This window comes from Megalobrama amblycephala, linkage group LG12, assembly GCF_018812025.1.
Source record: "Megalobrama amblycephala isolate DHTTF-2021 linkage group LG12, ASM1881202v1, whole genome shotgun sequence".
NCBI classification, from domain to species: Eukaryota; Metazoa; Chordata; class Actinopteri; order Cypriniformes; family Xenocyprididae; genus Megalobrama; species Megalobrama amblycephala.
The window spans coordinates 15102957-15119679 of record NC_063055.1 but is presented as its reverse complement, the minus strand read 5'-3'; the positions used below and the strand labels follow the sequence as shown (position 1 = coordinate 15119679).

General features: G+C 37.6%; 2 protein-coding genes across 2 annotated transcripts; both read left to right on the top strand.

Moving 5' to 3' along the window:
- Nucleotides 1-5183: 5183 nt before the first annotated feature.
- Nucleotides 5184-8300, top strand: LOC125279415 (taste receptor type 1 member 1-like). Its single transcript, XM_048209079.1, has 3 exons — nt 5184-5948; nt 6055-6801; nt 7044-8300. The coding sequence occupies exons 1-3, from the start codon at nt 5619-5621 to the stop codon at nt 7299-7301; spliced, it is 1335 nt and encodes a 444-aa protein (XP_048065036.1). The 5' UTR covers nt 5184-5618; the 3' UTR covers nt 7302-8300.
- On the top strand, nt 8295-10691 carry LOC125280130 (taste receptor type 1 member 1-like; the record flags this gene model as incomplete). Its single annotated transcript, XM_048210455.1, has 2 exons — nt 8295-8505; nt 8707-10691. Coding segments are annotated over 2 exons (1146 nt in total), but the record flags the coding sequence as incomplete, so codon positions are not given.
- Nucleotides 10692-16723: the final 6032 nt, after the last annotated feature.

Here is a 16723-nt window from a genome sequence, read left to right as displayed (position 1 = left end):
TACGTGACACTTAGGAAGTAGTCTCTAGATGGGTGAAGGGCAGAAACTGCCCTTGGACCAATGAGAAGTCCTGTCCTTCCCAGGCTTGGTACAAGAGGTCCTCTTCTTGCCCTCAAATAGAGGTCTGGATGTTGTCCTTACAACTTTATCTGATGGCGTTGGACAGATTGTTTGTGTTAGTCCACCAAGATCCAATCAAAATGTAGCAAACCTTTGTCCGCTGTTACGGACAGAGAGGGGCCCGGCCATAAACTGGGCCCTGGAATGTGCTGTTCACTACAGTATGGATCCGCGTTGGTGGTAAAACCTGGGTAAAACCTGTTGGCTTCTGCTAGAAATCCTATACTGGGTCTTGTTTAGATCATCAATGAGGACAAAACAACATGGTAAAAAATGGTCACTGAGCACAAAATTAAGGTTCTGCCATGGCCATCCCAATCTCCTGACTTGAACCCTACAGAAAACTGAAAAGGAGAGTTTATCAACATGAACTTGGGAAACTGAAGGATCTGGAAAAATTCTGTAGGAATGGTCCCTGATCTCGTCAGGTGTTTTCCAAACTCATCAGGCATTGACTCAGAGCTGTTATCTTGGCAAAAAAAAAAAGGGTAAGGTAAAAGGTAAGGTTTTTGTGAATTTTTTGAAATTCACAAAAGGATTAACAATGCAGATTTATTTATTTATTATTATTATTATTTTTTTTTAGAGGATATACACATTACAGATAATTTAACAGAAATCAAATCAGAAGTTCCTCCGAATTTTCCATATGCAAAAAACAAACAAAGAAAAACAAAAAAAACAAACAAACAACCAAGTTATAATTTCTTCTGCAGTGAACTATACATATTTGTACATACATATACACACACGTGTACACCAATAATCGCTCCTATACATGCACATATCATCTAAGTAAGTCCATATAACATATGCACATATTCCACCATACAGAAAACTCCTAAAACAAAACTACCCACCCACCCGCCCAACCATTCTACTGCCCACCCACCGCCTCTCCGTCTGCCTGATACACACCACATAGGAAGGAGTACTTATAAAAAAAAATTAAAAAATACAAATAAATAAACAAATAAACCCACGAGTGGAATGGATCTTAGATCCAATTCAAGTTTAATCAGCATCCCTTTCCTCCAGGTCTCCTCCTCTGTCTTCTCCCCTTAAATATCTTATAAAGGGATCCCAAGTTTTAGCAAATTGTTGTCTCTTATTCCTTAGACAGATCCGTATATGCTACAAATGTAATGTATTTGTGAGTTTGTCAAGCCAAAGCTGGAAAGAAGGTGGCAGTTTATTTTTCCAGAATGTTAAAATAAGCTTTTTGGCCGTTAAAAGTCCATAGGAAATAAATCGTTGTTGAGACTTGGACAGACAGAGTTCATGTCTTGAAACACCAAAGACGATTAAAAACTCATCTGGTTCAATATGTTGCCCAGTGATTTCAGAGATGACACCAAAAATCTTGTACCAGAAGCTTCGAAGACTGGGACATAATGCATAACTGTGAAGCAGTCCTGACCTGACGTCCTGCATTTGTCACATTTTGAAGAGACGCCGGGAAATATTCTACATAATTTGGTCTTAGAGTAGTGTAGTCTATGCAAGATTTTGAACTGGACGAGGCAGTGTCTGGAGTTTCATTGGAAATTTCTGACCCTAATTCTTCCTCCCATAATCTTTTGATTGAAGATGTGGCAGGTAATTGGGAGGCCTGGAGAGTATTATAGATGCATGAAATCATTTTCCCTTTACCAAAATAGTCCTTAAGGCAGGTGTCAAGACATGAAGGGCTAATTGTTATGGACCTGTTTAAATAGGATTGTACATAGTTCCTAACTTGCAGGAACCTGAAAAAATTACTTTATGAAGTTTGTATTTTTCCTGAATTTTTTCAAAGGAAATAAAAATACCTTCTTGATACAAATCGCTTACTGTGTGGATTCCTGCATCTCTCCATTGCTGAAAACCTTTATCTAGTGTGGAAGGTATAAAAAAAGGGGTTATCAGCTATGGGAATTAATAAGGGTAATGTCTCCACCCTGAAGTGAGTTCTAATTTGTTTCCAAATACGAATGACACTACTAACGACAGGGCTATTTCTATAGATTTCTTTTTTACAGCTTGTTGGTGAAATAATCACAGCACCAAGATAGTATAGGGTACATTCATCATATTCTAATCTGACCCAGTCTAGTTGACCGCTTTTATTATTTAATATTATTAATATAATTCTGAGGTTAGCTGCCCAGTAATAGCTGCGGAAGTCAGGAAAGGCAAGACCCCCTGCATTTCTAGGTTTGGAGAGATGAAGTTGTTTGATTGTATGATTTTTATAATTCCAAATAAAGGGTAAGATAATTTAATCTAGTTGCTTAAAAAAGGACTTGGGAAGAAATAGAGGGGTGTTTTGAAACCGATATAGTAATTGTGGGAGAAAAAACATCTTGATGGCATTTATTCTACCTATTCTACCTATATCTACCTAGAATTGAATATTTCTTTTCAATTTTTCTAAAAGGGGGGCGTAGTTGGCTTCTCGTAGTGAGCTAAACTTCCTAGTTGCCACAATTCCTAGATAGGTAAACCTATCTTTAGCTATTTTAAACCGAACTGGGAAAATTTGTGAAAGATCTTTAAGCCCAACTGGCATGAGTTCACTTTTATTTAAATTAATGCTATTGCCTGAAAAAGAGCCATATTGTTCTATCACTTTTAAGATTACAGGGATACTGGACGCAGGTTTAGTCACATATAATAAGACGTCGTCCGCATATAAAGACATTTTATTAATAGTTGTTTTAGTACGGAGCCCATGAATGGCTTCTGCTAGAGGCTCAATGGCTAGGGCAAAAAGAAGGGCAGAAAGTGGGCAACCCTGACGTGTGCCCCTAAATAAAGCAAAAGATGGTGATAAAATTCTATTTGTGAGTATAAGTGCCTTAGGATTATTATATAGAATTCTGAGCCAAGTGATGAATTTCTCTCCTACATGGAATTTCTGTAGTAGAGCAAAGAGGTATGGCCACTCTACCTGATCAAATGCCTTTTCGGCATCTAAAGACAAAATCACCAGATTGGACTGATTAGTCTGGGAAGAGTATAAAATATTAACAAACGACTCAGATTATTAAAAGAACTTCGACCTGAAACAAATCCCGTCTGATCAGGATTTACTAGTTTTCCTAAAAGTGTATTAAGTCTGGTGGCCAATGTCTTTGCTAAAAACTTTTGATCCACATTGATGAGAGAAATTGGCCTATACCCCTCAACCTCCTCTGGATCTTTGCCCTTCTTAAGGCCTGTACACACCGGAACGAATATCGCGCACGATTATCGCCGATGTTTAACGCCTCATTACTAAACAATGGGTGCCAATGTGAGTGTGCACACCAACACGAAAAACACGAGGCGTAAAAGCGCCATTTTTTAAAAACCGCATTGGGTTCGTTTTTTTGGTTTGACGTGCCGCGTTAAAAACTGGCAGACCAATGAGAGTGGCGCTTTTGTTCACACAATTAAAACTGGCCCTATAATTAAATTAGTAAGTGATATATCAGGAATCCGGGAAAACACGTTTTGAAAAAAAGTGTGGATCATCAAAATTTGGACCGTAAATATTAACAAGTGTTATGGGCGTTGAAAATATTTCCCCCGCAACTATGATAAATCATCCCTCCTTATCTGCAATTGTAGCCCTATGCTTAAATGGAACTCCTTTTCTTATTAAAACAGCGGCACCCCTAGCCTTGGATGAAAATGAAGAGTGACAGGACTGTCCTATCCACCTGGCTCTCAGCTTGAAATGAGAGTAATTTTTAAAGTGTATTTCTTGTAAAAATATAATATCTGTGTTTATAGATTTTAGATGAGACAACACTTTACTTCGTTTATCAAGATGGTTTAGGCCTTTAACGTTCCAAGAAGAAAATGTCAGTGCTCCCATCCCTCTATCAGGTGTCTTACTCTGAGCAGCCGCCATCACAGTTTTTGCATTGATTACCTCCCCTTACCGCAAAACGCACCCACAGACGGAACCCTATTAAACATCCCCTCCCACAATCCCTTAGCACAACAAAATTAAAATGCGAAAACAGAACATAAACGTACCTGGGAACACAAGCTTACTTGAACATCAAATTAGAATTTATCAAGAAATAGTAAACTTGACTGTAAAAAAAAAAAAAAAAAGTCGCGTTGTCGGAACTGTAAAATACAGTATATTATAATACATTATTGAAAATCCAGTTCTAATATTATGCAGTTCTATTATACTTTCTTAGAAGTCTGTGTCAGTAAGTGACACTGATGGTGTAATGTGACACTTGTTGGATGACAAATCTGGATTATTGTTATATGCAAAAGTATTAAAATTTTTTCTGCAGGAACTGGGTTAAGCAAATTTAATGTAAATGTAAAATATATGCGAATAACCTTTTTGATTTAAGGTCACTGTTTCCCTAATTCAGTAGCAGTGGATTTCCTGAAACAACAGATATTGGTGCTATTTTTACTGTAGCTCATTGGAAATCCATGAATTGAGGCATCAAGCAGGAAAGGCTTTAACTTTCTTTTTTGGTTGCACTTTATTTTACAGTATAGTACTGTACTTGCATGTACTTACAGTGTACTTACCTAAGAAAATAGTGGGCAATATAAAGAAACTACAGGGGTTAAGGTTAGGTTTAGGGGTAGGTTCAGGGTTAGTAGTTATTACCCAGTTATTTTAATTACTGTAATAAGTACATTGTATGTACATGGGGAACAGAACTGTAAAATAAAGTGCTAACCCATTTTTGGTTACACTTTATTTTAAGGTGTCTTTGTTACACTGTAATAATACATTTAAGTATTGAGTAATATTAAGTAACTATATGTACTTACTATATGGTTAGGATTAAGGTTTAGTTTTGTTTAGGGTTAGTAGCATGTAACTATGCATAATTTATAATTTTATAATTACCCCATATATATATATATATATATATATATATATATATATATATATATATATATATATATTTATATATATGTTTTCTCAAAATGTGATGTAACAACACAGTAATCACCTCAACATAATTTAATTTGTAAATTTATGTATGAGGAGACATTTGTGGTGTAATGCTCTACTTAATAACTGATTGACATATGCTTTGTGAGTTTAGATATGGAAATGGGCATTTGTATCAGTGAATATAGTGGTTTAAGCAAATAGAAATGTGTTTTAAGCAAATGAAGTGTAGTATATCAGCCGGATTTCTCTTAAACGGCCAGCCAATACACAGCCCTGTTTCAAGATTAACGGTCCATCTTAAACCATGCTTCACAGTAGCATTTACCTTTTCCTTTTGGGTTTCAGTAATTGTTTCTTTTTCAAAGTTTCTTGGGCAACATCTGAGTTCAGCTTGGAAGGAGATTACTTATTAGGTGGCCTTTTCGCTTTACATGAAATTGACCAGGTAGAACACGTTTTCACCCCCGAGACCACTGAATGTTTCAGGTAAGCAAGGACCTTTTATCCATCTAGAATTATCACTACGCAATAATGTAAGTAATAATGTAAGCATCATTTTACATTTCTAAACTGAATTTTCAATGACATGCTATTAACTTCCTCACTGATGTTTTCAAGGCACAGTTCCTCAAAATCTGGCTATCAGATGTTGCAAGTAATGAGGTTTGCCGTTGAGGAGATTAACAACTCCACCACTCTTCTGCCCAATGTTTCTCTGGGCTATGAGATTTTTGACCATTGTTCTAATACAAAGAATTTCCGTTCAATCTTAAGTTTTATCTCAAATAATGGATCAATAAAACCTAAAGAAAAACTCTACAACTATCAGCCTAAAGTGATTGCTTTAACAGGGCCATATGGAAGCACAAGAACTATTACTATTGCACCACTGATCACAATGGACCTTATACCATTGGTAAATCTTAAACAGTTTACATAAAAAAAACTACTACTTCAGAACTACCAAGTTACAATAATGCTAAATTATTGTTTATAATATAGTGTTTTCTTCACTTTCAAAGGTGAATTATGGAGCTTCTAGCTATGCGTTAAGCAATAAACTTAAGTATCCCTCTTTTGTAAGAACAGTTCCCAGCAACAAAGACCTGATAGAGATGATTATTCACATCATACGGTGGTTTGGATGGAACTGGGTTGCCTTTCTTGGTAGCCAAGACAATTACAGTTCAGACGGACTAAAGCTGTTTAACAAGTACATCAACAATACTGGCATTTGTTTGGCTTATCAAGAGGGTCTAAGCCTAAACGCAAACTACAGTCTAACACTTAAAAAGATTGATATGCTCAAGATCAATGTTATTGTGGTTTTTGCTGTACCACAATATGCAATCAACGTAATCAAAACAGCCATAGTAGAGAACATACGAGACAAAGTATGGATTGCAAGTGAAACTTGGGCTATGAATCAACAACTTCCAAGAGAGCCAGGAATTGGGAAAATTGGTACAGTCATTGGCATTACGGAGAGATTGTTGTCATTACCTGGATTTGATAAATTCATCTATAAAGAGAGGGGAACAACTGATGTTAATTATAAAGCTGAGAGTGAAGTCCAGGGTAAGAGTAAGACATGTAATCAAGTTTGTGATTACTGCACATTGTTGACCGCAGAGGAGATTATAAATGAGAATCCCTCATTCTCCTTTGCTATCTATGCTGCCATATATACTGTAGCTCATGCATTACATAAGATTCTGCAGTGCGACATGAATGAATGCCACAAAAACAGAATGGCTAAGCCATACATGGTAAATGAATTTATTTGAATCCATGAACTACTGTATATTCATTATTCATTTTTTAATAGTAATATTTTAATTAATTAAATAATTAACAATGTTTATATTTTCAGGAAATTGCATATTATATAAATTATATTGTATTATTGTTTTATTGTTTGTTTTATTTAATCATTATACAATAACTTTAATGTTATACTAATATTATTACAAATTATTTTTCTTGTTTATTTGACCACACTTCACAACAGCTTCTGGGAGAAATGAAAAAGTTGGATTTTCCACTCAATGGCCGTCAGGTGAAATACGATGATAATTATGATCCAACCATCAGTTACGCAGTTGTGCTTTGGCACACTGATGTGAATTCTCCACAGTTTGAGATGGTGGGCACATATGATACATATCCAGAAATTACTTTTACCATGGACAACTCTCTTGTGCCCTGGAGTAATAATAATTCTGTAAGCCTTATTTATTGGTTGATGAACCTTATTCTAAACATTTAGCTTTGTAGAAAACATTTTCTCAAGCAGTTATACATATTTCTCCAAACAAAGGTCAATATGCTCAAATCAAATAATACAACCATCTAGCAAATTCACACTATTTTTTTGCAGCTAACATAAAAAGCAAATATTGAAGTCAAAACTACTGAACTGTTCTCTATTTATTACATGTTTATATACAACTATACTATTGAAAATGTGCATTTATTATACAGTTGACACAATGGAGATCTTTTTTCCATGTGTTTATCTTGAGCTATGGATCTAAAGAAAGGATGGTGTGAATTCACTTAAATTCATGCCTGGCATGCATATGCCTCAATATCTCTGCAGGCCTTTTCCTTTGCTTGGAGAAGATTTACTTTGACATAGAGGTTGTGGTTGAACATCCTCTATCTCCAGGAGAAATCCCACAAATGGATTCAGAAATGGAGAATATAGTGGAAGCAGCAGCGTCACAAAATGTAGGTGATTTTCTAACCCACAATGAATGGTGGAAGTGGACATTGCCTAACCCCAAGACAAACACTGACCAATGGCATTCCTTTTTTTTTTTTTACTATAGAATAGAACCATCTATTAGAATGGCTCTCATCTCATCTTGGCCACTCTTGAAAGAGTTTTGGAAATCTCCTTTCCTCTTCAACCATTCTACATTTAGCCTACTCTTCCTCAGCCCACTCTACCTATTAATATGCATTATTATCTACCTATTTTATATGCACTATTATATGCACTTCTTTTCTCTTATTTCCCCCCTCTCATTTATTATTTATTTGCTGTGTTTTCACAGATTGTGAACAATTGCTTACTCATGCAGAAGATATCAAGCCATGCCATTTGAATAAAGAAGATGGCTTTATTTAATTGTCTGTTAACTGTTCAGATCTGATAAATTTGTGCATAGTGTTTAAGGGAATTAATTATGTAATTTGTTTTCTGTAATTTGCAGTCCATTTATGCATAAACATAGTGTTCAGGCTATGTTAATTGTTTGAGAACACTGATCTTAGTTTGGAGAAATGTGTAAAATCGATAGAGAAAAGTTTGCTCTTTAATGACACATTTTCCCATTCTTTAAAGGTTCCTTTCTCAAACTGCTCTGTTGAGTGTAAGGAGGGATTTTCAAGGCAACCTGAAGGTTTTCATAGTTGCTGTTTTACATGTAAAAAATGTCCACGTAACAGCTATGTGGATTATTCTCGTAAGTACTTTATGTGCCGGCCAATAAAACCTTGGTATTTAAGCTTCTTCAGTCCATTCTATCATCACAATAGTTTTGAAATTTGGAAACTTTTTGAAATGTGATTTGAAGAAAAAATATTTTCCTACATCGAGTTACTATTATTATGGCTTTTGGCAAAATGGTATTACTAAACATTCATATTATTTTACTGTTTCTTAGGGGATCCCTATACCTGTTTTCCATGTGCAGAGAGTGAATGGTCTGATGAGGGCAGCACAACATGTAAGACACGTTCTGTTGTCTATCTTCAGGTCACAGAAATCTCCTCCATTGCTGTGATGGTTTCTGCCACATGCCTTATTATTCTCCTTTTTGCCATATTTTTCCTTTTCACCTATAATTACAACACACCAGTGGTTAGGTCTGCTGGTGGTAGCATGTGTCTTCTTATGTTGATATGTTTGATAATGTCTAGCATAAGTGTGTTCTTTTTTTTTGGACAACCTACATCTGTACATTGCCTCCTGAGAAATGCCATATTCGCATTTTTCTTCACTGTCTGTCTTTCTTGTTTGACTGTCCGTTCCTTTCAAATTATTTGTGTTTTTAAAATGGCTGCTCAGTTCCCTAAGGTGCACAGCCTTTGGGTAAAGCACAATGGACAGTGGCTCTTCATTGCATTTTCTTCAGCCATTCATTTAATTTCTTGTGTGATATGGATGACTGCTTCTCCTGACAAACCCATCGCTGACTCATGGACTTTTAAAGATCAAATTTTGCTCATCTGTGAAATGGGGAACACTATAACCTTCACCATAGTTGTGTGTATAAGTTGGTTTCTAGGTTTCCTCTGTCTTCTGTTTTCTTACATGGGAAGAGATCTGCCGAAAAATTACAATGAGGCCAAATCAATAACTTTCAGTCTCATTTTGTACTACCTGAGTTGGATTGTTTACTTCACAGCATACCTCTCTGTCAAAAGCAAGTACATCATGCTTTTGAATGCAATGGCCCAGATATCTAGTATATATGGAATTCTCTTCAGCTATTTTATACCAAAATCTTACATTATGATATTTCAACCTCAAAAGAACACTCCTGCATACTTTCAAACATCTATTCAGAATTACACCCAGACCATTAGTAGGACTTAGACCACAACGATTCAGACATGCAGATAAAGTCATCCACAAGGGAACTGCAGTTGCCCTTAGTTGGAGGATGATTTTGTTTTTAAAACACAGTTGTGGATATTTGACAGATAAATACATTTGGCATTTTAGTAAGCATTCTCTCTCTACATACCTTGTAAACTTTGGCAATAACTTTAGTGTATGTAGGAACATTGCACGTATATGGTTAAATTCATTGCTCAAGGTCACAGACCTCAGAAACTCTCTAATATACAAAACCCTCTACTTGGTTGTGAACCCTCTTAAACTGTAAGCCTTAGATCCTTCAATATTATGTTACCACAATCTTAAATAAACACATAAGAAAAGTAGAGAAGGAAAATACATTCTGGGGTTCATTCTGCACTATATCACATGTGACTTATGGGAAAAAAGAGCAATTTAAATATTTATAAAGATGTTCTTTACATGCTACAATTTACACTTAAGTGTTAATGTAAACACAAATGCTTGCTTTTTACATGTAATAAAGAACATTTTCAAAACTTCCATAACTCATTGTCTAAGTAATCAATATAGATTTGTGAGGTTTGGATTGTCAATCTTGTATCTGTCATGATTGAACACAGGAAGCAATTGCAAGTAACGCCGTTTATTGAACAACAAGCAGATATAAAGTCTCAGTCAATGAAGTGTGCAGGCTTCGTTTAGCGCAGGGACTGGGATGATCGGTTGGTACAGCATGGTGGTGACGTGAAGAATGGCGGTGAGATGATTCCAGGATCCAGACATTAGACGAGACACGAAGACAGTAATCCAGGGACTGACGACGAACAACAGGAACTCCGGTCAGGAACAGACAACCACGAACAGGACACCAAACAACGATCTGACAATGGAGATGAGAATGAGGTGAGTATTTAAAGGGGTGAGGGAATGAGCAGCAGGTGGGGACGGTGATGAGTGGCAGCTGGATCCACTAATGATCCACGTGGCCTGGATACAAACACACTCGCACGCATACATACACAAACACACCCACTGCTGTCACAACACAGAGCACGCGACAAGAAGGAAACAATGCATCTGCGAACCGTGACAGTACCCCTCCTCCTAGGAACGCCTCCTGGCATTCCCCGACTCCCTTACCTGTCGATTGTAATCATCGATAAGGGTGTGATCCAGAATGTCTCTGGCAGGAACCCAACTCCTCTCCTCCGGACCGTAACCTTCCCAGTCCACCAAGTACTGAAATCCGCGTCCCCTCCGCCTAGAGTCCAGAATACGATTTACCGAATAAGATGGTTCCCCATCTACGAGACGCGGCGGTGGGGGAACCGGGGCTGCCGGATTAATCTCAGAACGAAAAACAGGTTTAATTTTGGAAACATGGAAGACGGAATGAACCCTCCTGTACACTGGAGGGAGTTTGAGGTGGACTGCCACCGGACTAATGATCTTGGTGACAGTGAATGGACCAATAAATTTAGGAGCTAGCTTCTTAGAAACGGATCGGAGAGGAATGTCCTTAGTAGAAAGCCACACTTTTTGACCAACAACATAAACCGGAGGCCTTGACCGGTGGCGATCGGCCTTGGCCTTGGTGCATTCCCTCATTTGGAGGAGAGTCTCCCAGGCTCTCGTCCAAGTTCGGTGGCACCTCTGGACAAAGGCGTGGGCAGAGGGGACCGCGACCTCGGATTCCAAACTGGGAAAAATAGGTGGCTGGTAACCTACACTACATTCAAACGGAGATAGGCCCGTGGATGACACTGGTAAAGTATTGTGTGCGTACTCCACCATTGAGAGTTGCTGACTCCAAGAGGAAGGATTCTTAGAGACCATACATCGCAACGTTCGCTCCAAATCCTGGTTGGCCAGTCTGGCCATTACTCTGGGGGTGAAACCCTGAGGACAGACTAACCGTCGCCCCCAGCAATCTACAAAATTCCTGCCAAAATTCGGAAACAATTTGGGGACCCCTGTCAGAGACCACGTCTACCGGGAGGCCATGAATCCGAAAGACATGATCAATGACCGTAACCGCTGTCTCCTTGGCTGAAGGTAATTTGGGCAAGGGGATGAAATGAGCCGCCTTCGAGAATCGGTCCACTACGGTCAAAACAACCGTGTTCCCTTGGGAGGGTGGGAGGGCGGTAACAAAATCTAGCGAGATATGGGACCAGGGTCCCGTTACTTTACCGTAATGTTGTTCAACCCCCGGTAATCAATACAAGGTCGCAGGGAACCATCCTTCTTCCCCACAAAAAAGAACCCCGCCCCCGCTGGAGAAGAGGAATGGCGAATGAACCCGGCTGCTAGTGAATCAGAAATATATTTCTCCATAGCCTCTCTTTCGGGAACCGAAAGTAAATATAACTTGCCTTTAGGCGGAGACTTCCCTGGTAATAAGTCTATGGCACAGCCGTAGGGACGATGCGGAGGAAGAGAAGCAGCCCTAGACTTACTGAACACCTCCTTCAGGTCCTGGTACTCGACAGGCACGTTAGACAGATCCACTGCTTCCTCCTGTAAGACAAGACGAACGACGAACAGGCAGAGACAAGACAAGACTTATGACACTCCTCACTCCAGGCCACAATGGAGTTCTGGACCCAGTCTACCCGGGGGTTGTGTCTGGTGAGCCAAGGATGACCAAGGACAACGGGGGTGTGAGGGGAATCAAAAATAAAAAATGTTGTCAGTTCAGAGTGGTTTCCAGCGGTGATCAGGGTGATATCTTCTGTGATGTGGGATATGGTAGGAAGGCTCTGTCCGTTGAGTGCGTGCACAGCGATTCTGTTGGTGAGTGGTTTGAAAGGAATGTGAAGCTGAGTGGCGAAAGATTGATCCATAAAGTTACCTTCTGCCCCGGAATCCAGAAGTGCACTGCAGTTGTGGAGGTGATGCGACCATCCCAGTCTCACCGGGAGGAGGGTGGATGTGGTTGAGGACTTTCCAGCGGAGATCCCACCCGACAGTAGCCTCAAACTTACTGTCGGGCTTGCCCTTTTAACGGGCAACTGTAAGCGAAATGTCCAGCCTTACCACAATACAGGCAAAATCCTTGGGACCTCCGCCTCTCCCGCTCCTCCCGAGAAAGCCGAGCTCGACCCACCTGCATGGGCTCATGATCTTGAATGGGACTGACCGTGTCCGCGCTGCTGGACCTCATAGTCTCTCCACTCCTATAGACTGGACTCCTCCGCTCGGCCCTGGTCAGCCGAGCATCCACCCGGAGCGCCAGGTCGACGAGACCATTGAACGTAGTAGGGAGGTCCAGCGCGTTGATCACCCTTTGAACACGGTCAGCCAGCCCATGCAGGAACATGTCCCACTGCGCCTCCTCGTTCCAGTGACACTCTGCCGCCAATGTACGAAATTCGTTGGAATAATCAGACACCGAATTCTCTCCTTGGTGTAGTTCCGCCAACTGCCTGGCAGCTTCTCTCCCCGCGACCGACCGGTCGAACACCCTCTTCATCTCTGCGGAGAGTGACTGGAACGAGGCGCAGCATGGGTCTTGGTTCTCCCACACCACCGTCCCCCAGAGCGACGCCTTCCCCGTCAAGAGCGTCAGTATGAAAGCCACTCGGCTTTGTTCAGTGCTGAAAGTGCGGGGCTGTAGAGCAAAATGCATAGTACAACACGTCAGGAAAGCTCTACAAAAACCTGGTTCACCTGAATAGGCTTCGGGCACCGGAAGTCCGGTGGCGCAGTGACTGGGATGATCGGTTGGTGCAGCGTGGTGGTGACGTGAAGAATGGCGGTGAGATGATTCCAGTGCAATGCATCTGTGAACCGTGACAGTATCTTTGATGTCATACTGACCATCTATTCATATTCGTGAATCAGTGTATCGAATCTGCTGTTCGGAGCGCCAAAGTGATGTGATTTCAGCCGTTGGCAGTTTGACACGCGATCTGATGATTCGATACACTGATTCATAACGCTCCGGATCTTCCTGAAGCAGTGTTTTGAAATCGGCCATCACTAAATAAGTCGTTATTTTGTTTTTTGGGGGCACCAAAAATATTCTCGTCGCTTTATAATATTAATATTAAACCACTGTACTCACATGAACTGATTTAAATATGTTTTTAGTACCTTTATGGATCTTGAGAGAGGAAATGTCATTGCTCCCTATGGAGGCCTCACGGAGCCATCGGATTTCAACAAAAATATCTTGATTTGTGTTTCGAAGATAAACAAAGGTCTTACGGGTGTGGAACGGCATGAGGGTAAGTAATAAATGACAGAATTTTCATTTTTGGGTGAACTAACCCTTTAATGCACAACACATTTGATGCTATTGAGGTATGATGTGGGTAAGGTTAGGGACAGGTTTGGTGGTATGGTTTAGGGTTGGTTAAGGATTCAGAAGTGTACAGGGGTCCGTTCAATTACTATAAGGCAACACTGTTTAATCTGTTTATATTACATTGTTTTGATAAAGTATTTTCATGAAAATTTAATTTGTTTTCTCTTGTTAATATATGATTCAAGGAATATCCTGTTTTATGATATACAATAGTATACTAATATAATAAAAACTTGTTTTGCACACAAAATGCAATGTGTGTTATGTCTTTAGCAAGCATTTAGATAGTATTTAGCTAAACTTAACTAACCACTCTTTACAAAAAACGTTGTTACAGCAGCTAAAAGTCTAATGGCCATAAAGATACTAAATAATTAGTAAATGTTTATGAATATTAACAAGTTTCAACTTTAGGTTGGGTATTGCAAAAACATGAACTAATGATCAATAAATGATTTGTAAAGATGTGTGAATAGGGTAAATTCAGGGCATTTGGGACATTTTTTGTCATCGATATGGCTGTTTATAAAGGTACTAATGATTAGTAATTTTATTTTATAAACATTTACAAATGATGACTATAGTTTCCACTTTAGATTGGGTCCTGCAAAAACATGAACAAATAATTAATAAATGATTTGTTAATATGTGTAAATAGTAGTCTACAAAACAAAGACCAAATATGTCACCTTTACAGTCTGTGGTTATGAGTTAATGAATGTTAACATTAATAGATTGTGAAGTGCTTAAAATGACTTAATCTATTTATTTATTTATTCTTGTTTGGTAACACTTCATAATAACTGCACACTATGAAGCATTAGTTAAGTATTAGTTAATAGTTATTTCATCACTTATAAAGCATTAATAGACATTAGTAAGTAGTTTATAAATACAGCTATAATTGCTTTATTCTTGTTTTATAAGCATATCTATAATGTGTTTAATAATTGTATTTTCATACTTTATTAATAATCAATTTATCATTTCTAAATTAAGTATTACATTATTTACAAACCAGTTATTTAGGAGTTGTCAGTAGTTCATTTAGTAAGTGTAAGTAAATGATTAATAAACTATTTAAACATTAATTTATACATCTTATTATTTAGACACATAGTAATAGTTACTTAGTGTGTTAGTAAATGTTTTATTAACACATATTCCTACTGCAATTCATGATTAATTCAGGTAGTTATAAAACATTTAGAAGTAGTCAGTTAACTATTTTTGTGAGCTCATCTAAAGTGAGGACTATTTATGCTTTGTAAAGCTTTTATAAATGAGATTTAAAGGTTCAGTGATCTTCTGCACTGCTGTTCTCTAATTTTTTAAAGTTAGTACCGAGGTAGTTTTGACACTAGGAATATGTTAATAAAGCATTTATTAGCACACTGAGTAACTAATACTATATGTCTAAATAATAAGATGCATAAATGTACATTTAAATATTTTATTAATCATTTACTTACACTTCCTAAATGATCTTATGAACCACTGACAACTCCTAAATTACTGGTTTGTGAATAATGTAATACATAATTTAGAAATGATAAATTGATCATTAATAAAGTATGAAAATACAATTATTAAACTCATTATAGATATACTTATAAATCAAGAACAAAGCATTTATAGCTGTATTTATAAATGGCTTACTAATGTCTATTAATGTTTTATAAATTATGAATTAACTATTTACTAATGCTTAACTAATGCTTCATAGTGTGAGTTATTCTAAAGTGTTACCTTTTTTTTCACAATTGTAAATGTAAAACATTGCATTTGGTAATATATGAACTGAAGTTCATTGACATTTGTTAGCATTCAAAAGTACATTAACAAATAAGCTTTTAATCATTGCATAATTTCTGTTAAAATCATTTGTAGATTAAAAAAAAAAATGCATGATCATATGAATTGAAACTTTACTGACATTTATAAGCATTTTAATGTACATTAAATAATGGGGATGGTGCTGCTCTTCTCTCTAGTAATATGGCATGTAGTCTTAGAACTGAAACATGACAAACTGGGGCCCAAGTCAGGAAGCAGACTGACTGGCTAAACCGACCGTCTGCTAGCTGCCTCACATTACAGAAGTCAGATAATTCCCAACACATAGAAACTCTTACACCTAGATATTATCACATAGAGAGTGTGTCTGTACCCCGAATTAGTAAAAACAAAAAGCTTCCAAACCCATTTAATGTTAAAAATTTAATTGATGTTCAACAAATAAAAAATAGAGATAATAATAATAAACAAATGATATTACTTGGGTTGTTAAATATTAGATCCCTTTCTTCAAAATCACTTATTGTAAATGATATTATCACAGGCAATAATCTAGATGTGCTGTGTTTGACAGAAACTTGGCTAAAACCGGACGATTACATTACTTTAAATGAGTCTAGCCCTCAAGGTTATGATTATCAACACAATCCTCATCAGAGAGGCAAAGCCCCCTGTGTTGCCCCCTCAGGTGTTGCTGTACTTTATAGTAACCCAGGTGAAAAAGAATTCTATTAAAAATATACTTTAATAAAGTGTACTAAGTATATTTTCTACATTTTGTACTATTTTCGTCAAATCCAAGTATAGTTAAGTGTATTCAATTATGTATTAACTTCAACTTAACATATATTTAACTACACTTCTAGTGTAAATTGTATACTAAAATGGAACAACTTTTTTTAAACTTCAAGTGCACTAAAATACACTAATGAAAATCAAGATTCATGAGCAATTAAGCACACTTAGAGTACAATTGCATTGTATT